The sequence below is a fragment of the Polychytrium aggregatum genome (genome assembly GCF_025602895.1).
Source record: "Polychytrium aggregatum strain JEL109 chromosome Unknown BJ171scaffold_39, whole genome shotgun sequence".
NCBI classification, from domain to species: Eukaryota; Fungi; Chytridiomycota; class Chytridiomycetes; order Polychytriales; genus Polychytrium; species Polychytrium aggregatum.
Window position 1 is genome coordinate 293,381 of NW_026516241.1, and position 21,288 is coordinate 314,668.

Below are 21,288 nucleotides of genomic sequence, written 5' to 3' on the forward strand. Positions count from 1 at the left end.
CGAGCTGCGGCTGGGACTTGGCGCTTCTACTGATGCCGCATCTGAACTGGTCCACACTGGATGAAGCCAACTCGTCCCACGCCGCTGTCTCCAAGATCCTTGGTCGGGTTGCAAGCAACGTCGCTGCCCGCGAGCTCCTGGTTTTTGTGCCAGAATATATGCTCGGGATGACGCTGGATCCTGAGGAGCTGCCCCGCCTGCTGGTGGAAGTCCCGAGGCTGGTAGCATGCTTGCAGATCTTGATCCAAGGTGAACATGCTGGGGCCTGCAATCTGCTTGATTGTGGTGATCTGATGTGCTGATCGTGACCGACTGAGTCGACGTTGCTTGATCTGCCGAGCATCGAGGTCCGATCCACTGGGCCATTGTGGGTTGACCCTGGCTGCTCTCGCCGGCGAGCGCACTTGCGCTTTACTGTGTCCAGGTGTTCACACAATATCGAACCAAAGTCTGTGGACTGTCTGCTCATGGCCGGACTCTTCGCCACGTTGTTTGAAACCGCAGGTCTTGGCCGCATCCAACCGAACAAGCTCTTCCAGTTCATCCACCAGACTCTCTCTGCAATTGTACCCAGCTTCTCTGTGCTCGATCGGCTGGGCCGGTCTCTGAACAGCGATCAGTCCCCGAATGGCGGTGACGAGAGCAGGTTGGCAATCGTTGGCTCAATCGAACCAGTGGAATGTATACTGCCTGGTAGCGCTCGAGCCGTAGTTGAGCTGACAACGATTGGTGGTTTTGACTGGATGGTGCCAGGGCAGTCGTCATCCATGCCGTCGAAAGTCTCATCGCGGAATTCACGGCATGCTGCAATTTGCTCGGTGAGCAGCTGGCAAAGGTATGTCTCAGACAGTATCATGCATTACAGCAATAACGGTGACGCCGAGTCGATGCGCCCCTGATCAAATCTTTCGACGACACCCTGAACCGCAGTCGACCGACAGCAAGAATGCGGAGCATGTGGCCTTTGCTTGCAAGGGATTCTACATGAAGATATTTTCCATGGGCCTCAGTCGCTTGCCTCTGGGCCTGGTATACCAGTCAAAGCCCCGCCTCTGGACCGCTCCGATTCAAGATAAGCTGTTGGTATGTCTCTGCACTTTGCTGCATATCATGCAGCGTGTGTTTGCCCGGTCTTGGATGGTGGACACATCACAGTCCGCTGATGCTACTTTTGACACCTGTCACAGGCGAGCGCCCAGGGACTTGGAATCGGAGCCTTCAATATTCTCGAAGGTAAAACATGCGTCCCACCTCGGCAATAGTTACTCGGCGCCACCTGTTCCTAACTTGATCAACGCATGCGAAAATATGCCACCAGATCATACTGCATCATTCCAATCATTCGGAGACATTGCTGTGTTCATCGCCTTGGTTCTTGAGCGAGACAGTCGCGAAGGCTCGGCCCGTTTCCTCGGGACCCACATGCTTCCAAAAGTGGTCGGGCGGCCATGGAAGCTGGCCACGGCCATCCCGCTGGGTGTCGTCCTGTTTGGGCAGAGGTGTGGTCCGCGATATGCTCCAACCGAGCGACAAAGGCTACAAAGTGGATTGCAAACGACTGAAGGCGATGCATTCGTGTGGATCATAGAAACTCAGGCTCTTGGCTGACATCTGGCTGAATTCAGCTCGACAGGGAATCCCGATGACGTCTTTATCGCCGACAAGGCACTGGTTTATCTACAGTACCTCTCGCAACACCTCGCCACCGAGTCGCTGCACATGGAAGACTACCAAATGGATTATGATGGCTACTCCATGAATGAGCTGATCCAGGTTGGCTGACTTTGGGTTCACTCTGCATCCAATGCAAACTGGACATGCTATCTCTGACTTTCGACTCGCGGCGACGATGCTTGTGGACAGCACTGACGCTGTCGTCTCGTCAGAATTCTCTCCAATTTATGGCAGGATGCCACGCCCCGGGACTTCGGTCGGTTGCGTTTGCAAAGTTCAAGACGTTTTTGCGTGTGTTTGACCACACCGTGATCTTGCACATCATTGCCGAGATTATGACGAAAAGCGGACAGCCCATCCTTGAAGTTGCAGCGCTTGCTATCCTGAAGGAGTTTGTCCACGAATTCTGGAATCGACCGCATGATTCTGGGGTGAGCCGTGTATGCATTTAAGCACAACTGACTTGTATGAGGGCACTGGTGGCACTGGTAACAGTGGTGGAGCCTTGATTTTGGAGGCATGCGTCGATCAACTCTGCCAGTGATGCAATCGTGGAATGGCGTGAGAACCCGAATCAGACAGCCGCGAAACTGCTCGAACGCTGAGAGTTTTCTGGTCCACAATATCCCGCAGCGCCACCAAAGCCCCAAGCCGAATACTTTCGCATCACCCGTGCTGACCGAGACTCTGCTGAAGCTCTTGTTGGATCCAAAGCAGTCTTTCTATCTGGACCCTGTTGTGCCGTCACGGACTGTGCTGAACGATCGACAAACGCTGCTGAGGTCGTCGGACGTGGTCATGCACGTCTTGAACCTGTACCTCTACCTTCTGATCCGAGATCTACCCAGTCGCAAGGTAACGCCTGCAGCACGAGCGCCGGGCTCGCCTTTGAGTCGTCTGGGCGAGTCTACCGCGCATGCCTTGCACCTGACCAATGTAGCCAACTCGAGCGATGATGAGCTGAGATATTATTTCGGTCCGATGACATGCATCACCCTTCAGCTGGGCTTGTGGGATAAGAGCCACCTCGATGCTACGAGAAGAGCCTTTCTGGATCCACTCGCTCGACACGTCGAGCGGCTTGCTCAAGAACAGGAAAACCAGCACTGCCAGCAGCACGCCGAGGAGACAGACCACGACGATGGAGTCGACCACGCATGCGCTGTAAGTAAACCCTCGGCCATGCATTCCAGAACCGCCCATGGCGGTCCGTTGGCGCAACTGACGGGATCCGCTCCACCTGCAGGCGGATCCAACCAAGAGCTTGCTGCTGAATATGATGCAATCGACGCTGAGTCGAATCGAAGAGATCACGACGACGGCTGATCAGGACGAGCAGGAGTGACCGAAGGCAGGAGACATGGGATCGTTGGCGAGCATGTGTCGAGCAAAACGGGGTGTCCCAGTTGTATTTTGAACACCTGTACAGTCAATCCAGAAAGAAACGGGACAGACATGCGTCCTCTGTGCGGATCGAGCAACCCCGCCCCCACGGCCCACTGCATGCACCACGCCTGCCCGGATGATCCACCCGATCCACCAGATCGATACACCCGACCCACCAGACCATCACGATTGACCAAATCCAGAGACACGATGCATGCGCAGCACGACACGCCCCCCTTGTCCTCTTGTCCTCTTGTCCTCTTGTCCTCTTGTCCCACGGCAAAGTGCTTCCGCATCGCCATCGGATCGCGGCAGAAAAATGGCGCCTTCCCGCTGCGTTCTCTTGGCAGTCCCAGCTTCCTCTCCAGACCTGCATCCAAGCACTGCCCTACGCTCAGGTAGATGTCCTGGCCCCATCGTCTGGCTCCCGCGCATGCGCATCGGGTCACTGACCCAGCGACTGCGTTCTCCGGCATCTCTGCCATCATCCACAGCTCCATGGACTTGCCAACCGATGCCACGCCGCTGTTGTCCGGATCAGTGCAGCATGGGGCTCATCCACCCCAACCCGTCGATGGCCGGCCCAAGTCATTCCGAGGTGAATTGCAGCAGCCATGCTCCAGCATATCTGCTCGCTTCAGCACGTTGTCGCTGCTCGTCCACCGCCGCCGTAGCCGCACCTACTCGCCCGTCGGACTGCTTGCTCACAAACCTCTTGCACAATCACGCAACGGGTCCGATTCGGCAGCTCGGCTGAAGCGCTTCCTGCGTGATCCCAACGTCCTGAACGCCGCCGTGTCGATCCTAATCGGATTCATCATCGCCCACATTCCGCCGCCGGAGGGGCTGACAAGGACTGCGATGCAGCTTCTCGGCGTATTCGTCAGGTAAACGGCATGCCGCAGCGACGGGGCCGGATAGCCGGGGCGACCGGGGTCTGGTTGTCCTGTCTGGTGGCTGTCGGCAAGCTGGAGCATCCAGTTGCTGTTGGTGGGTCTGCGGGCCGTGTGTTTGACTGTCCGTCTGTCGAACGAACAATCTGGAGGCGTGCAGTCGGGTCGCAGCATCATGGCATCGCTTGGTGCGGGCAGAGCCATCCCAAAATGCAGGAAATGCTGGACAGCTTGCAAACCAACCAAGCCCATCAGCATCAACCCCCTCCTCTCTGCTTCAGTCGCGGCGTGCTAACCAGACATTGTATCTCCAGTGTCATTTTGACCCTGCTGTGCACCGAGATCACCATCTCCATCGTGGTCCTCAATGGGCTGCTGGTGCTGATCCTTGCAGACAGCTTCATGTGCACAACCGAGGACGGCAAGGTTATCGAGTGCCGGCTCTGCGACACCGAGGATCGCATCGGCGGCGGCACGCACATCAGCTACAAGTGCGATGGCCGCCAAGGCTCACTCAAGGTGGCACTCTCAGGGTAAGCTGATTCCATGCTCCAGCGTCGGGACTCTGGGTCTGGGTCTGGGTCTGGGTGTAATGGTGAATGGTATCGCTGCTGCCTAAAGCGCTGCGGACTCAACTCGAATCTCGAGAGAGGAAGGAGCCTTCGTTTGAGCCTTCGTTCGAGCCTTCGTTTGAGCCTTCGTTTGAGTCTGCTCACTCACGCTTCTGGGTCGCCGGCCATCCAGCTTCTCGATGCCGCTGTCATTCCTGGTCCTTGCCGCCTTCCACATCGGCCACGCCGTCGACGCCACTGGTCTGGGCCGAAGGGTCTCACTGCTGCTCGTCAAGTACATGGGCGGGTCGCTTCTTGGTCTTGGATATGCGCTGACGGCCTCGGGTTAGTTCTGTGCTCGACTGCGATGTTGCCAGCAGCAGCATCGTGCATCTCGTTACCCTCGGTGGTGGCAGCCCTGAGCCTCTCTGACCTCGCCCGGCTTCCTGGTTCCAGAGCTCCTTCTGGGTCCGTTCATCCCCAGCAACACTGCCCGCGGGGGCGGCATTCTCATGCCCATCACCATGTCGCTCGCCCAGGTACTTGGCTCGACGCCGAGCGAGAACCCCGAAACAGGGTCGTTTCTGGTCCTCTGCGGCAACCACGCCAACTTCATAGCCTCGTCAATGTTCGTCACCGGCACAGTTGGAAATCCTCTAATCGTCGGACAAGCCGCAGCGGTATTCAATCTCGAGTTCGGCTTTGTCCGGTGGTTCGTCGGCGCAGTCGTCCCAGGGCTCGTCGTGGCAGCCCTCATTCCACTGATTCTGTCCAAGTTCGTGCGGACAAGCTACAACGCCTGCGCTGTTCGTTCCCTGGCCAAGCAGGAGCTGAGCCGCATGGGGCCTCTGTCATCGAAAGAAATCCAAGTTCTGAGTGTCCTGATCCTGTGTCTTGCCTTGTGGGTCTCTGGCTCGTCTCTGGACATGCCAGAAGCTTATGTGGCGCTGCTGGGCATTTCGCTTCTCCTGATGATGGGTACAATCAGCTGGAATGAAGTGATCGAGAATTCAAAGGGTAAGCGGCTCGGTGCCATTTCGACTCGACGACTGCGTTCCTGATCTCGCGAGGGCCTCGCCAGGGTCTCATCAGGGTCTCATCAAGACGAGCTGCTCATCGGGCACTGTTGCTTGGTATCTCGCTAACGCACCGCTTTTTGATCTGAACTCTGGACCTTGACGCACGTGGCTCCATGCAGCGTGGGATTCGTACTTTTGGCTTTCGGGAATGGTTCTCATCGCCGATCAGATCTCCAAGCTCGGACTGGCCCGCTGGTTCGGCAATTTCTGCGTCGGCTTCCTGGAGAGCGCGCATCTTTCGCCGTTGACCTCGACCATTTCCATCTCGACGATTTACTTCCTTTCGATGCTGATGTTTTCGAGCTTAACTGGACACATCGTCGCCCTGGTGTCGCCCCTGATGGAGGCGGGGAAGCAGCTGGGCTGCCATTCGCGCATACTCACAGCCTGTCTGGCCTACTTTTCCAGTCTTGCCGGGAGTCTGGTAATGATTTCGGGGTGGCGTGCACGAATGTGGCATAGATGGCAACCGATTGCAATGGAATGGTTTGGCGGCAATCACCGCCTTGGCTTCCCGTTGAGGGTCTCCAGGGCTATATTATAACTGGTGGTTGACTAACACACGGCCTCGTTTCTGATAGACAAACTACTCCTCCGGATCGTCTGCCATATACTTTGGTGAGTCGAGCTGACCCGGTCGCTACCCAGATAGGCGCGCATTTTCTCTGATTTGTGGTGATCCTGACGACATGCACTCGTCTACGTGCGAATTGGGTGGTGTCTTGTGGTACTTGTCCGATCTATGGCCACTGCATTGGCTTTCTCACCCGCATGACTATGGTTTCGTCAGGCCAGGGCTTTGTCGACCGCAAGACCTGGTTCCTGGTTGGCGGGGGCGTGGGCCTCGTTCACCTCGGAGTCTACTTCACCGTCGGCATGTTCTGGTGGACGATTCTCGGTTGGGGAGCAAGTGCATGAACAGAGCCTTGCACAGAGCGAGCCACTAGGACAGAGTAAATCTGCTGGCGACCCGATGCAACGGTTGAGCTTGAAACGGCGCAGATGCCAGCCCTGAATACAAACACCCCTGTAGGAATATCTTGCGCCGCAATCGAGCAGGGTGGCCGGCCATGGCGGACAGAGTATCGGGTTGCTCTCTGGTGCATCGCTTCTTGGGCGTGTGTCAAGGGGGGAGAGTCGTATCCCATGAGGCTGTTCATTCAAGACAAAGGTCGTGCGCTGCTGATCAGGCCGCAGGCGACTCGGAATATTCTCCCAATCATGGCTCTCCCTGGCAGTCCGACTGCAGCCCCGTCGCCATTCACAGGGAGGATTATCTCCGATGCCCCTGGTCTCACCCACTCCGACCTCCGCAGCGACCATCACTCTTCGCTGCCCGACCTTGCTGTTATTTGAGCTCGAACCACCTCCGTCGCTTGAACTCTTTCCGCATCTCCTTCGGTAGCAAGTCGATCCCCGGCCATTTCCCACGATCCCGCCCATGGACAACGTCGCCGTCAGTACATCGCCGCAGCCCCCCGAAAATGTGACGATCCTGTCACCGCTCTCGGCCTTCGACCACCTCATTTCTCTCCGGCCAGCGGAGGCTGACGATGGTCGCAGTCGCGACCATGCCATGTCCGATGCCTCCAAGCGCAGCGGCCTCAAACCAGCCCACAGTCGGGTCTCGTTTACAGTTCCTTCGACAAGCTCGAATGCATATGTGGCTGCAGACAAGAGAAAGAAGGCCGGGGCGAAGCGTGGTAAGGAGTCCGTCCACAGAGGACTGCGGATACAAGAGCGAAGACACCACGAACGAATCGCCTTGATTGTCGAAGTGGGAGAGCGCCGGAGCTTGCATAAATGGCTGACCATCACTGTGGCGGATGTCCGTGTGCTTCGCGACGCTACAGCCATGCCGCTTGCTCGAGCGCAAGTAACGATCTTTGATAATCGGACACCGAAAGTTCCCAAAGATAAGCCCAAGCACGAGGAGCAGGTAATGGCTCTGCCGGTGTGTGGATGGATCGTCTGGTTAGTGGAAGGCGGCGCTGCTGGCCCTGTGGCGACTCTGCCGTTCTGCTGCGAGCTCACCATCATGTCATGTCTTTGAATCAAGATACAGATTCCCCAGGACACCAGCAGCGACGAAAGGCCCGCAGACCCAGTCGATAATGGTCGGTGGCATAGGCGCTCGTACTCCGTGAAACTCGTGCGGCCCCGGGAACTTGGCATATACTCACACGCACACATCGCTGCCGCATCCACATTCACAGCGACACAGCCCGAAGATGGCCCTCGTGATCGACGGCCGAGCAGTACTCGCCCCCGCAGTCAGCCTTCGAGACCTGCGTCCTCGCACTCAGACTATTACCGCCACCTTGACGAGAACCCGTCGGTGATGATCAAGACCGAGCCAGCCAATTCAGCTGCAAGCCATCTTGAAGTACGCCAGACCAGACCCAGGCAAGTACTGCGATATGATGGGGACTTGTTGGTTGGATGGAGAGTTGGATGGATGCGAGTGCTCATGAGGGAGTTGGCTTGCTTGGTTCGCAACCAGACCTTCGTCTGCGCCCCACTTGCGCACATCCATTTCGAGTATCCACGACGAAGCCCCAGTCCGCCAGCGTCCCTCAAGTGCGCGAGCATTTGCTTCTCACGACCCGCGACTTCACGGAATCGGCCTTTCCCGCCCGGTCACGCCTGTGGCATCGTCGATGCTGAAAGGCCAGAGCGTGAGAACCAACTTGGACAAGTTCCGCATCGAGCAGGTGGGACTTGAGTGCGTCACTGTGGATGGCCTTGGATCGTCAAGCACAAGGCGATGCTGTTGATGGCCGAATGACAACACATGCGCACTGCGACACTGGCAATCGCCGTGATCAGATTTGGTATCGAGTGGCATCGTCGCTGGCATTGATACAACCGGCGTCCTGACCACCGGCCACGATTGCAGGTTGCGCTTCGGCGACTGAGGTTTGTGATCGAAAACAACGAGGCTGAGCCCGACCACCTCTCCATCATCGAGCTCGTCGACCAAAGGTTGGTGCTCTTTGTAGACAGCCAACGACAACGAACTCGTGGGGGTGCCCTGGCCGACTTGATTCCCACCATGCGACCTTCACCTGTGGACTGACATTCTTGCGTCTACCAACAGCGACGTCCCAGCGTCCGTCATCCGCAAGCTCTTTGGGCCAAACTACTCAACCATCCATGATCTGCGAGTTCTACTCCTCCAGTCTATCGACAAAACCCGGCGGATAAGGAATCGTCCACCGACTCCGCCCTCCTCATCATTGCCGGTCAGCCATCACTATCACCCGATGATCCCGATCAACGCCGACGTCGCGCCGTCACCATACTCGACCTACCTCGATGAGATGAAGCATGTGCCGGTCGGGCGGCAGGTGGTTCGGATCTTTAGCGCAAAGAAGACGCTGCGGACACCCATAGCGGTGCTCTCGGTAATCGAGAAGGCCGAGCGAAGCGGGACTGGAAAGGTCCCCAAGGCCAAGAAGCCTGTGTCCGGACGCAAGAAGAAGAAGGCGGCGGCGACGGCGACGGGCAAGAAGGAGTTCGACGATCCGGGCTTTGACGCCCGTTCCGAGCTCGGAATTGGGCCGAACGGCTCGCCAGGGACCGGGGCCTGTGGGAAACTGCTTCGGCAGCTCAAGTCGCCGTATCTCGCAAAGTTCCCGCTCTCGCCCTCGACCAACCTCCAGTCGGTGGTGGCTTCGGAGGCAGCCGCCGTGGCCCTCAAGAAACAAAAGGGCGGTGCCAAGATTGCTCATGCCACCGGGTTTGCCCAGCGCCAAATCAGCGGCATGTTCATTCCAACGGGCGACCTGGAGCTCGACGAGAAGACCCGCGAGATCGAGAACAGACGGCGGAAGCCGCCAGTGGACCAGACCTTGCGACTTTCGGGCGAACAGCTGCTCAAGATGATCGAGCACCGAGGTTCCAAGGTGTCCAAGCCGTGACACGAAGGGAAGAGGTCTTGTATGAGGATGCAGTCCTTGATGCCAAGCGCCAAGCGACTGGCGAATGGACAAATACAACTCGCACAGCCGCGGCGAGGGCGATTGCAAAGTTGCTTGCCGCTGTGACTGCGAGCGGAGAGTGTTGTCGTATGTATGCGTTCAGGTACCAGGAAACAGCCCGGATTGTCGGTAGGAATCGCTTCCTTCCCTGCTGCTCGATCTCGCGAGGAAACGGATCGTATGAGTCGCCACCGCTCGGCATTCACCCGACTCGGCACTGATGCCTGGGGCATGTGAGCAAGATATCGGTCATGTCGGCTGGGAACCCCATGTTTATGTGGCCGCACAGCGAGCGGCGACGGCGCCTGAAAGGCTCAGGAGCCAGATACCTGTCCCGAGTCAGGCATCCGAGCAGGATCGTCAGTTTCCGCAGATACGCACGCCAGCGGCGTGAGTCGGTTACGCATTCCACTGCAATTCACGTCGATACCCCCCCCAACACAATCTAACCGACTTTCACAGAATGTAATGAGATGAGATGAGATGAGATGAGATGAGATGAGATGAAATGAGATGAGATGAGATGAAATGAGATGAAGTGAAATGAAGTGGCTGTATTGCCGTGTCGTCAAAATAGAGAGCCGTGAAGGCACAAAAACGTTCAACGAAAGTTATGGGAGAAGATAGGTCTGCTTCTGAAGCCACGATGGTGTTTTTGGCTGATGCTGATGATGCTGATGACGCTGATTACCGCGAGACGGCATTCTCGAGAGCAGCATTGTCAAAGAATCCATCAGGATCACTGGCCCCCAGTCGGCCAAAGCGGACACACGCGAGGGCGCATTCACATCAGCTTTTCCAGTAGACTCGGATTGAGCAGGACAGCTTCGATCATGGCTTCTCGCTCCTCGGTCGTCAGCTCGAGCTTGGAGAGCATGTTGCCGATATACTCGCGATCTACTTCATCGTCGCCGGTCAGGTAGCTGGGGTTGAAAGACGCCGCATCGACAAAGGATTGGTCGTGTGTCTGCGAGAGCGGCGGCGAGGGAATTCCGTATTCGCTGTGTGCATAGTGCACCTCATTCTTGGATAAAGCCACTGGCGGCTCGTCCATATCCAGGCTCATGGTCTGGTCCGCGTGCATGGACAGCGTGGCGGAGGCAGAGGCGGAGGCGTCGTCCGCCTGCGAGAGATCGGCGAGGATGTCTCGGCTACCGGGGCTCTCGATCAGCTTCTCAAAGACATCGGGGCCATCGTCAAAGCTGTTGAAGTCAATCATCGACGACGAGTGCTCTTCCTGAAACGGCGCGGGACTACTGCTCCTCCGGGCGCGTGCCGATGTTTCGGGTGATTGGTCAAGCGGACTGGCGGCCGGCAGTAAAAGTGGCGGCGATGATACCCTCCGATAGGATTCGTTGTCGGTCCGGCTGTCGAGGAGATTGATGCCCGTCTTGCGCAAAACCACCTTCTGGCCAAAGAGCTCTGTCCAAGGCGCCGAGGTCAGCGAGATTTCCTCGATGACCGACTCGCGCAGCTCGGCTGACTCCGGGATGACCTTCAACAGCGGCTCGGATTTCGAGCGCTGCAGAGTTCGGGAAGGGAAGGAGCGACGACGAAGGGGGTAGCCCGAGGACGCCGAGTCGGGCTCTTGGCTGGGCGGCTCCTGCCAGCTGAGAGGGCGCAATTTGGCCGATGAATTGGCATTGGGCAGGGCGTGTGTCTCGGCCATTTCAGTTTCGTCGAGTGGCGGGGGCGGGCGGACAGATGCACAAGGCTCGGTCGGGCGGAATGCGTTGGTCGATGCAAAGTTATCGGATGGAATCGACTCGGGCTGCAAGATGGGCCCGGCAGTGCTGTCACTAGCAGAAACCGCCACACCCGAGGCTGCACCAAAGTCCAGCGGACTGGGCGAGGTGACTTGGGTTGGAAGCATTTGAAGCGGCACGGGACTGGCAGCCGCATCGCGATGGTTTGTGTCGATATTGGCGAGCTGGTGGTGGGCCTGATGAGAGTCGACAGCTGCAGCAGCTGCAGCAGCTGCAGCAGGTGCATGATCCGGGTGAGGCTGTGCTGGAGCCAGATGCGGCTGTGCCAGGTTGGAGGATACAATCACAGAGCCAGGCAGCGAAGGCGACGAGGGCGAGCGAGGTGATGATAGCGGTCGGGTCGACCGAGCGCCGGCGTGGTCGAGCTGCATGGGGTCAGACTCTCGACTCGACTGCCGTTCCAGCAGGGTCGGCTTCTTCAGCGACGAGCGACGGGGCTCCTTGGGAGGCCGGTAGCCCATGTCCCGTCGCACTGGCGGTTCGTGGGTGTCGGCGAAACGAATGAGTCGGTGCCGGCCGTCGTCGTCGGACGATTCGGAGCTGGAGGAGGACGAATCATTGTCGCTAGTCTCGATCGACTCTGAGTGGGTCCAGTCGTCGTGGTGGTGCGGGGTGCTCCGGGGCTTCTGGGAATGGCTCTGGCGGGCCGGAGGCGAGCGCCTGGGCGAGGTGTCAGCCCGACGGTGAGAGACAGACGGCGGAGCAGCCCAGGCCGAGGGGGTGACGGGCGACGGCATGCCGGATTTCTTTGCAAGAGCAACGCATCTCGAGCAGAGGCCCTGGATGGTGTCCAAGGACGGCGGCGGCGGCGGCGGGCTGGCATGAGACGACCTGGATTTGAGCGGGGTGGTCATGGATGCAGCCCGGAGACCGGTCGAGACTTCGTTGCGGCGAGCTCGCTTCAGCTCGGACTCGAGATATTTGGAGCGCTCAGTCTCTTGCTTGGCCTTGGTCTCGGCCTTTTCGATGGCGAGTTCGAGAGCACGGGTCTTTTGCAGGTTGTGCTCGGCGTCCCGCTTGAATCGCTCGAGCCGCTTCTGCAGAACCGAGTAGTCGTTCTGCAGCCGCACGGTGCGGTCCTCGATTTCTTCGGCAGAGTGCACGGCCGCGCGCAAGGTCTGGATCAGGTCGCGGATGATGAGTAGAGCGGTCTCGGTCATGGTCGTGCTCGGGGCCAGCAACGACTCGGATGGGATGGAGGTGTAGCCGAGGACGGCGAGGTCGTAGTTGACCGAGTTGAGGAGCCCAGCCAGCGAGGATGGATACATGGTTGCTGTCGACATGGCGGTCGAAGGTGTAAGTGGTGATGGTGACGGTGGCGGCGGCTATGGAATGGGATAGGCGCCCCGGGGCTGGTCGAGGGCCCGGACAGCTATGAAAGTCAGGCGAAGGGATCGGCGGACTGTGCGGGCTGGGCCGGAGGAGAAAGCCACAGTCAGAGACCGGCTCGCGCAACAAGCGGTGCGGATCGGCTGGACGGGCGGACGGCGAACGAGCGGCAGGGTGGAAGGCCGGCCGGGCGAACGGCAGGGCGGTGAACAAGATGGCAGGGTGTGCGGGAGGGCCGAGAGGAAAGCGCCGGTAATAAGGGTGGCCGGGGGAGGACGATGGCGAGCGGGGGGGGAGGGGCAAGGGAGGGAGGGATGGCTCGCAGACGAGCGAGGCGGGGCGATGGTGGCAACCGGCGGGGGATGGAAGAGAATGCCGCAGAGGACGACCGACGGAGACGCAGCAAAAACGAGCGATGAGAAGCGTTGCAGAGCGATACGGAGGATGTGCAGCCGAGTTTTAACGACTGGGGATCGGATTTTAACGACTGGGGATCGGATTTTAACGACTGGGGGATCAAGTTTTAACGACCTGGATGCAAAGAAGACGAGTCCGAGGGATGCGGCAGCCGAGGCGGCGGCTTTCCAATAACACCTGCAGCGCACCGTCGTCGCAGTAAAGGACAATGTCGCAGGGCAGAGTCGCAGGACGAAACCAAGGCGCTGTCGATTCGAAACAGTCGCCCTGCGGGTTTTGCACCCCGCAGAGTAACACGAGCTATTTTTGGCCAAATCGATTTGCTGTCTGGCACACAGCCCAGATGGATTGGATGTAGTGCGTTGCAGAGGTGATCCACTGGGTTGGACGTAGTGCGCTACAGAGGTCATGCACTGGGTTGGATGTAGTGTGTTGCAGAGGTCATGCACTGGGATGGATGTCCATTGGAGGGCATGGCTCGCTCCATCCCTTGCTCCATCGGCGGTTTAAGCACTCGCGCCATCGGCGGTTTCATCGCAAATTATATCTATATTACATCTTTGCTATGATTGTGTCAGAGGCAGAACCACCGCGAATGCTCTTTACCAAAAGTACAGTCGGTCCAGAGAGAAACGGGGCAGTTCCTTTCTGGCTTCAGATGTCTGAAACCCGCTGACTGACTGTAGGCCCAGCGGGCAGGCCATGGCATTGCACTCCTGTCTTCGTTGGCAATCGAGTGGTTTTGGTTGGTTTCGGGAGCACAGTCTTGAATACACTCGGTCGATCTCCTGTGGCGATGATCGACTGGCATACCGAGATCATGTTCCTTGAGGCATTGATATCTCGATGTGGGAGTGTGGTGGATGCATTCGACCCTCTGCACAGCTTCATGGTTTCTCGATATCAAGATGCTCGGCCTTCTCGAGTCGCTTGGCATCCCGGCAGTGTGAGCACACCTGGGATGTGTTGAACTCGTTCACCGAGCACACATGGATCTTGGAGACGGATCGGTCTGGTGGTCGTCTCTGGTGGTGTATGAACTGCTCAAAGTACTTGGCAAACCTGAGCCTCCTGGGACTGGATGCGTATCCCTTCCCTTGTTTCCACAAGGCATTCCCAAAGGCAATCACCACTTCGGTCTCCCTTGGTGCCTGGTCGATGACTTGCTTGCACATCTCGTGGACGGTGCGCTGTCGCTTGCTGTGGAGATCGAGTCGCTTGAATCGCCGTCGCCGGGTCAGGCTGAAGTACAGCTGTTTGTCCAGCATGTCTCCATCGAACACATGGTGAATGTATTGCAAGAAGGGATCCAACCCGGGGATCTTGGGACTCGGTGTGGTGCTCATCCAGCGCATTTTGGGCTGGAAGCGGTTCCCACAATGGCGTCCTTGATTCAACTCACAGAATGGTCATGGCCAGCGCGCGAGTGTATTGGGTAACAAAATATTTGATCAATCGTCAAAATCACGGGTGTCCCGTTTTTTATTGGTTTTACCAAAAGTAATACGGCGTCTCGAGCGTCGACAACGGCCGGACCACCACGCCCTCGCCCATCTTGAAGAGTGAGCCCTCGTCCAGCCCCACTCTCAAGCAGAGTCGCTCGCTCAGCTCCCAAAAGTTTCCCAGGACATGGCTGCGAATGAGCTCGCTCAGGATCGTCATCTTGTCCTCGCGGGTGTGCAGGCCTTGGGAGTGATCCAGCGATAGGTCCTCGCTGCTGTCCACAAGTGTGGCGGCATCGTCGTCGTTGGAATCGGCACCAGTGTCATCGTTCGCAGAAGCATTGTTGTTGCCGGAGCCGTTGCCCATGGACTGAACCAGATCTCCTTGATGGCTTCTGTCGGTCCTCGAGGCCGTCTTGCCCGAGCCAGTGTCGGCAAATGAAATGGCCAGGAGCAGCAGCGGGGCCGTGGGCAGATTCAGAAACCGGTCAACCAGCTGCAGGCCCCGCTCCTCAATCTCCTGTCGCTTCGAGGGCTCGATCATCTTCATCCGCAGCGACAGTCCGATGAGGTTCAGGTCTCGGCCGTGCTGGTGTTTCCAGTGCATGAGCTCTCGAATCGAGCTGTCCATCAGCTGCTTGAGATACAGTGTCAGATGCGGTACCCTGTCTGCGGCAGTGCGGGCTCCGGCAGACAGTGCGCCAGTGCTCTGGTCCAAAACAGGGGTCGCAAGCCGGTCGACCAGCAGCGACGTTCGGATGGATGGGTGGCTCCAATCGACAAGGTTCAAGGGCACATGGCGGGCTTGGAGCTCGCGAGCAAGTGCCTCCACCCGGCTGGGGTTTCCAAGCAAGCCCAACTGGCCAGACCCGAGGATTTCTGTCAGTTGCAGGTCCAAGAGACGGTGTCCTGAATCAGGAGCAGCACCAGCAGCAGTAGTAGTAGTAGTAGTAATAGTGGTAGTGGCAGAAGTAGCAGCGACCGCAGCAGCCCGTCTCGTGGTCGAGCCAGACTTGGACTGCAACAGCGCCCCTGATACATGGGTCTTGAGGAGTCGGAAAGACCGCTGACCATCGGCATGAGTTTGGATGCGGTACCAAAGGATCGCCTGGCTGTTCTCGGTGTGCACAAAGATTCCGTCGCTCTTGCGGTCTCGGCCGTGGATCAGCCATCGACAGGACGGAGCTTGTGTTGGGACTGGCGGATCTGAGGCAGCAGCTGGAGTGACCGAGCCGAGGGACGTGCTCGAACCAGTTTTCGGTACATCCGGGGACTCGGGCTTGGATGGGACCCACTCGATGGCAATGGTGTGGCTCGGCCCGAAGCCGTGGGGAAGCGGCAGCGTTGGCTGCAGGCCCATGGGACGGAACTCAAAGACGCTGAGCGAATCCGAGTACTCTGCCACATCGTAAAATCGCAGGTCCATGGCAGCCTTGGTCCGGTCGGAAAAGGGTGACGACGAGTCCATCATCAGCCCTGCGAGCGCTTGGAGACGCATATCCGGCTGTTCAGGCTTGCCAAGGACGTCGATGCCGGATGGAATCTTGGCCGTGGCGGTGCCGATGGTTCGGTTGAAGTATCGGTTGCGGTCGCGGATGACTGTGCGGATCTGTTGATTCCAGCCACGGCAGACCAGCCGCAGCTGGTCCAGCTCCCGGCGAGGGAGCAGGGCGAGCACCCGGTAGACAAGCTCGGCCGGAAAAGCGTCAAACATGGGCAGCGGTTGTGGGGATCGGATCGAGGGATCGTGGGAATCGGATGCAGAGGCAGGGAGGGGGGCATGTGCGATGTACTATATATGCGAGCCAGGGAATGCGACTGATGCACTGTTCGCCAGGAACAGGACCCGCTATTTTGAGACTTTTGTCGGGTGACAGCAATTCGATCACACACGGCCGCTCCGGTGCATGTTTTACGTCGTTTACACACACACTGTGTCTCTCAAAATAGATCAGCCACAAATTGCAACAACAACTGGTGCAAGGAATTGGTGTCAGGAACGGGCACAAACAGCACCGGGCTGGATTGCTTCCACAAGGCCCATCCCAACCAGCCGAGGGAACCTTTTGTTTCGCGTAAGCACAGACCCGTTGCACCAGATCGACAAGCTTGCCAAGTGCCCTGCCGATCGTTCAACACGCGATGCTGTGGGAAACGACGTCGTGGTGGCCCATGATTCATGTATTTTGCTGAGCGTGCACAACCCTGCATCATTTCATTCGACTCCGATGCAGGTCTAAGAGGAAATAAGAATGGCCAGAGCCCGTACGATCAGTAACGAAGGAAACATGTCGACAAAGTAACTCGAACAGAGACGGGGGGGGGCGGAGAGCGAGCAAACAACATGAAGCGAATGCAACATGGACAGACACAGACACACAGACACAGGCGCACAGATAATGGGGGAGGGCATCATGGAGACGGGTCAATCAGCAACTTGTTGAGAGGGGGCCACGATCTGAGAGTCGATGATCCGCAAAGTAGTGCTTGTGCATAGAGAGATGGCCCGACTTCAGACCGATAAAAGGGAACAGAACGACGGCCATTCGGGCATGATGGACAAGCAACACGATGCAGATAGGATCAACACAGGCAGCGCGGCGAGATGGAGGTGATGGCCTTGATGGGGAGGAGCGTGGGCGATAGAGAACGAGGGAGAAAGCAAGGGAGAGAAGAAATGACGAAATAGCTTGGATAGCAAAATAGAAAGGAGGATGAAAGTATAGCACAAATGATGTTCAAACGCTGCTTTTTCTTTGAGTAACTTTTTTTTTCCTCCAGTACAGATTAGACGAGAGCGAGAGGAATGCGAGGCGGCGGTCAGGGTGAGAAGAGGCGGCTGGTGGAAAGAGGGAGTGAGCGGAAACGAGCAAGCCAACAGATCGGGAGAAGGCCGGGTGGGCAATGCGAAAGCGACAGGTGGCGAGAATGGGGGACGCAGGAGGGAAAGTGGGGGGGGGCAAACGATCTGCATCGTCGCTTCTGCGTTAGATGATCGGGACAGGGCGAGCTTTGATCGGGTGAACGGAGGGCAAGAAAAAAGAGAAGATAGAGGGATAGAGAAGGGGGGGGGAAAGTGAGACAAAGGAAAGGAAAAGATCGAGAAGGGGGAGTGGAAGAAAAAATAAAGGAGCGTAACCAGTGATGGAGCCAGGATCGAAAGGACAACCAAACTGGCTCGCTGCAGCATTTTGATAGCCGTTATCTGACTATGCCAGCCATTTGTCTTTGTGTGGTTGGAATGCTTTGTTTCGAGCTCACACGAGAACAACTCCAAGCCTGCCTTGCGTCTGGATGAGCGGGGGGGGGTTTGGATGGCGCAGTCTGTTGATCTACCCGAAAGAACAGAGTGAGAGGGAGGATGGGAAAGGACGTGGTCGATGGGCCGTGGACGGTGGGAGTGAAGGGTGCACTCGAGCGGGATTAATTAGGCCGCAAGTCGCGGATGTTGAACTGGTCAGTTTGGTGGTGGATGGTAACTGCAACAGGCCGATGTACGGAACGGAGGAGGACACGTTAGATTCGATCAATGAGAGTAGAGGCACCGGCCCTCGGGTGGCGGACCCACAGTCCCGCACAACAGCACTGATCAAGGGCACCACATGACTGTGCCTGCAAACGAATTGCCGGCAGTATCGACCTCTGAGCCCTAGCCGTCCCCCCTCTGTCGGGAGCGCAAAGATTTGGTTCTTACCAGAGTCAAAGTCCTCGAAGGGATCCCGCTCGGTCGAGTTTGGATCTCGCTGCGTCCGGTGCTCGTTGTCAAAGTCCAGACTGCTGTTGTCGACCAGGTGTCGCAGGTTGAGCGAGAGAGGATCCGTCAGGCTGGGGCGGATCGGAGGCGAGCAGTTGCGGAGCAGGGCCCAGTGGATGTCCTTGAACCAGGGGTGGTTCTTGACTTCCGAGCCTCCAGACTTGCTGCCTAGTCGCTTGGTCTCGTCCTTGTGGAGGAGCTTTTTGATGATCGACTTGCCCATGTTCGAGACCTCGGCGGTGTCAGGGAAAAAGACCTCGAGGTGCAAGATGTTGTTGAAGGTGCCGTGTCGGTTGGCGCCCTTGAAGGGGGTGGTGCTGTACTAAAGACGTGCCATGGAGCCCGCCCCAGAGCAACGTCAGTAACCGTTGAGAAACAGACCCCATGACAGACAAGCCCCCCCCCCCGCCGCGGCTCACAGATACTCACAATCATCTCATAGATTAGAATGCCAAGGGTCCACCAGTCGACGGCGCTGGTGTGCCCGCAGCCCTTGATGACTTCGGGAGCAATGTACTCCTCCGTGCCGACGAACGAGTTGGTTCGGGTGTTGGCCAGGACAGAGCGCGTATCGACGACCGAGTTTTTCAGCGAGTCCTTGGAGTGAATCAGCTGCACGAGAGACCAAGGCGTTCAGAGTCAGTAATGAATCACACGGTGTAGGACGGCACGGGCCGAAAAGAGGCGTGCGGACGCGCAGGCCGAGACTGAGGCATGGCACATGCGACATCCGGACCAGCCCAATAACACTCGCAACTCCGGAAGCCCCACGGCGCCTACGCCAACAAACACACGGACTGCAAGCACACCCACGCAAAAGTCTGCGATCCTTACATTCAAAAAGGGGTTTGTGCTGCCAATGAACGTGGGCTTGCCGGGCGTTTGCGTGGGCTTCGAGAGATCAAAGTCCGTAAGCATGATGTGGCCGGTGTGGTGCAAGAGAATGTCTGTGCGGGCAAGAGAGCAAAGGGTCAGAGAAAGGCAGACACCGTAGCATCTGATGTGTGGCGACACTGGCGCAGCCAAGAGCCAGGTACGCGAGATATACGCACTCTCGGGCTTCAGGTCTCGGTAGATAAAGCCTTGCAGGTGCAGATACTCGAGGGCGGCAACGACCTCGGCGGCATAGAATCGGGCGTCCAGCTCCGGAAGACATCTCTTTGGCAGGTTTTGCAGAGCCCTGAATAGGTGCAATCGAGGATATGAGTGGAGCGATCGAGTAGACAAGCACCGTCAAGACTGAGGGATGCAAAGCAGCGAGACTGCGGTATGCACGACATGGCACGCGACAGCGCCAGCGGAACAGAACCAGGCACAAGAATGCTGTGACAACGCGCAGGATGCATCAGGGGAGGCGTCGCTTCGTACCTAAAGAACTCGCCGCCACTGCAGTACTCCATGATGAAGTAGAGGTTGGTATCAGATTGGAAGCTGTGGTGGAGAGTCACGATGAACGGGTGGTTGGACATGGCCTGGAGAAAGGGCAGCCGGACGGTTAGGCGCGAGCGTGAGAATGCGCAAGCACTAGGAGCAGCGCACTAGTTTGACAGGCGATCGTCATTTCCTCCCGCTACAATGAACCACACGTGCATCGTGGCCGGGCCGACACGATAGACAGACGAACTGACACGAAAGACAGAGCGAGATGCAGATGGACTTACCAGAATCTCTTGCTCGGCAAGCACTCTCTTGACCTTGTTGCGCTTGAGCATCTCGGACTTTGACAGGACTGCGGTCGAGCATGATCGGTTAGTTGGAGAACAGACACGAAGCCGACACGAAACGCCACGAAGCCAGGACCAACACACTGACACGCCCCGCCCAACTTGCAGCGACACCTACCTTTCATGGCATAGAGAGCGCTGTCATCCTTCTTCTGCACCAGGAAGACCTTGCCGACATCGCCCTTGCCGACCAGCTTGATCTTTCTGAAGCTCGCGGCGGTGACCTCGGCGCTGGTGACCTTGATGGAGTTCATCGAGTAGCTGCGCTGTTTGAACCCCGAGGGACTGGGGCTGGGACTGGAGTCCAGGGTGCCCACCAGGCCACCCAAGACGCCTGCCGTATTGTGGCTGGACGACTGAGGGCCGTCGAGGAACTCGGTTCCGGAGGAGATTGGGCTGTCTTGAAACGTCAGATGGTGTGACATGGCGTCTGGCTGAGGGAGAGGCTTATCGAAATGTAGGTCGGGCTGGCTGGGGGCGGGTGAGGTCTGTATTGACGGTGTAGGAAGCGGGGGGACTTGTCGAGCAGGGGAGGTTGGTGCCCAGGAAGAGAAAGATAGAGCCAGATGCGTGGCGACGGGATAGAGAAAGAGAGATGGGCAAGGCGGGTGCGTTGGATGTCAGCGATGCGGCTGGATCAGGGCTCGTCGATCGATACGAGGGGGAAGGAGGGCCAGCACGAGGGGAAGGCTCGGACTGGGACGGACGGTGCGGTGGAATCCCAAAACCAAGACGACAGACTCGACCGGATCGGCAGTGGCGAGAGCAGCGGTGGCAGATGAGCGACCGGCGAGTGCTGGCGAGTTCTGACGACTGCTGACGACTGCTGACGACTGCTGACGACTGCTGGCGAGTGCTGGCAGGACGATGGGGATAGCAGCGAGGGTTGACAGCAGAGCATGCCGACAGAAAACCTCGCCAGGAACACGACCGGTGCGAGTCCTGCCGTTGTCCCGTGTCCACCAAGTCCCGGTTTGCCGCTGCCTACCTTGAGAGCTGGACTGCAGAGGGTTGGAGAACTTGTCGATGAATCTCAGAAACGATCGCTTCTTTTGGATGGCCTGTTGTGGGGCCTCTTGGGACATTGGCTAAAAAAGGAGAGGCGGCAGCTCTGCTGCAGGGCGCAGGAAGCAGGGAGAGTCGAGGCCGAGACGGGCGGGCGAGGGTCAGCGAGGAAGTCACAACAGAAGCCAGGAGAGGGCCAGGAGAGAACGAGGAACAAGAGGGATGTGCGGAAGCGATGCACCAGGTAAACACAGCGTATTTTTATCGAGGGCTTGCCTTTCCAGA

At 57.8% G+C, this 21,288-nt stretch overlaps 6 protein-coding genes across 6 annotated transcripts; 3 read left to right on the forward strand and 3 right to left on the reverse strand.

Moving 5' to 3' along the window:
* The first annotated feature begins 203 nt into the window (after nucleotides 1–203).
* BJ171DRAFT_205159 (uncharacterized protein) lies at nucleotides 204–3,167 on the forward strand. The gene is made up of 11 exons (XM_053106310.1): nucleotides 204–249; nucleotides 505–646; nucleotides 759–835; nucleotides 931–1,083; nucleotides 1,188–1,233; nucleotides 1,319–1,499; nucleotides 1,626–1,773; nucleotides 1,887–2,105; nucleotides 2,308–2,529; nucleotides 2,677–2,838; nucleotides 2,921–3,167. The coding sequence occupies exons 2-11, from the start codon at nucleotides 628–630 to the stop codon at nucleotides 3,017–3,019; spliced, it is 1,326 nt and encodes a 441-aa protein (XP_052963596.1). The 5' UTR covers nucleotides 204–249; nucleotides 505–627; the 3' UTR covers nucleotides 3,020–3,167.
* Nucleotides 3,168–3,341: 174 nt separating this feature from the next.
* On the forward strand, nucleotides 3,342–6,631 carry BJ171DRAFT_518080 (Sodium/sulfate symporter). Its single transcript, XM_053112217.1, has 9 exons — nucleotides 3,342–3,458; nucleotides 3,555–3,658; nucleotides 3,809–3,947; nucleotides 4,268–4,486; nucleotides 4,698–4,849; nucleotides 4,961–5,521; nucleotides 5,703–6,007; nucleotides 6,165–6,201; nucleotides 6,374–6,631. The coding sequence occupies exons 2-9, from the start codon at nucleotides 3,559–3,561 to the stop codon at nucleotides 6,499–6,501; spliced, it is 1,641 nt and encodes a 546-aa protein (XP_052963597.1). The 5' UTR covers nucleotides 3,342–3,458; nucleotides 3,555–3,558; the 3' UTR covers nucleotides 6,502–6,631.
* Nucleotides 6,632–8,791: 2,160 nt separating this feature from the next.
* On the forward strand, nucleotides 8,792–9,687 carry BJ171DRAFT_518084 (uncharacterized protein). Its single transcript, XM_053112218.1, has one exon. The coding sequence runs from the start codon at nucleotides 8,850–8,852 to the stop codon at nucleotides 9,504–9,506; it is 657 nt and encodes a 218-aa protein (XP_052963598.1). The 5' UTR covers nucleotides 8,792–8,849; the 3' UTR covers nucleotides 9,507–9,687.
* A 663-nt stretch (nucleotides 9,688–10,350) lies between these two features.
* On the reverse strand, nucleotides 10,351–12,615 carry BJ171DRAFT_585163 (uncharacterized protein; the record flags this gene model as incomplete). Its single annotated transcript, XM_053114349.1, has 1 exon — nucleotides 10,351–12,615. One exon carries the CDS (start codon nucleotides 12,613–12,615, stop codon nucleotides 10,351–10,353), a length of 2,265 nt encoding a protein of 754 aa, XP_052963599.1.
* Nucleotides 12,616–13,722: 1,107 nt separating this feature from the next.
* BJ171DRAFT_630730 (uncharacterized protein) lies at nucleotides 13,723–16,234 on the reverse strand (the record flags this gene model as incomplete). The annotated part of the gene is made up of 3 exons (XM_053115619.1): nucleotides 13,723–14,407; nucleotides 14,574–15,379; nucleotides 15,560–16,234. 3 exons carry the CDS (start codon nucleotides 16,232–16,234, stop codon nucleotides 13,966–13,968), a joined length of 1,923 nt encoding a protein of 640 aa, XP_052963600.1. The 3' UTR covers nucleotides 13,723–13,965.
* A 1,709-nt stretch (nucleotides 16,235–17,943) lies between these two features.
* Nucleotides 17,944–20,252, reverse strand: BJ171DRAFT_559293 (kinase-like domain-containing protein; the record flags this gene model as incomplete). The annotated part of the gene is made up of 8 exons (XM_053113203.1): nucleotides 17,944–17,999; nucleotides 18,215–18,596; nucleotides 18,704–18,871; nucleotides 19,109–19,221; nucleotides 19,327–19,454; nucleotides 19,643–19,746; nucleotides 19,936–20,003; nucleotides 20,117–20,252. 8 exons carry the CDS (start codon nucleotides 20,250–20,252, stop codon nucleotides 17,944–17,946), a joined length of 1,155 nt encoding a protein of 384 aa, XP_052963601.1.
* Nucleotides 20,253–21,288: the final 1,036 nt, after the last annotated feature.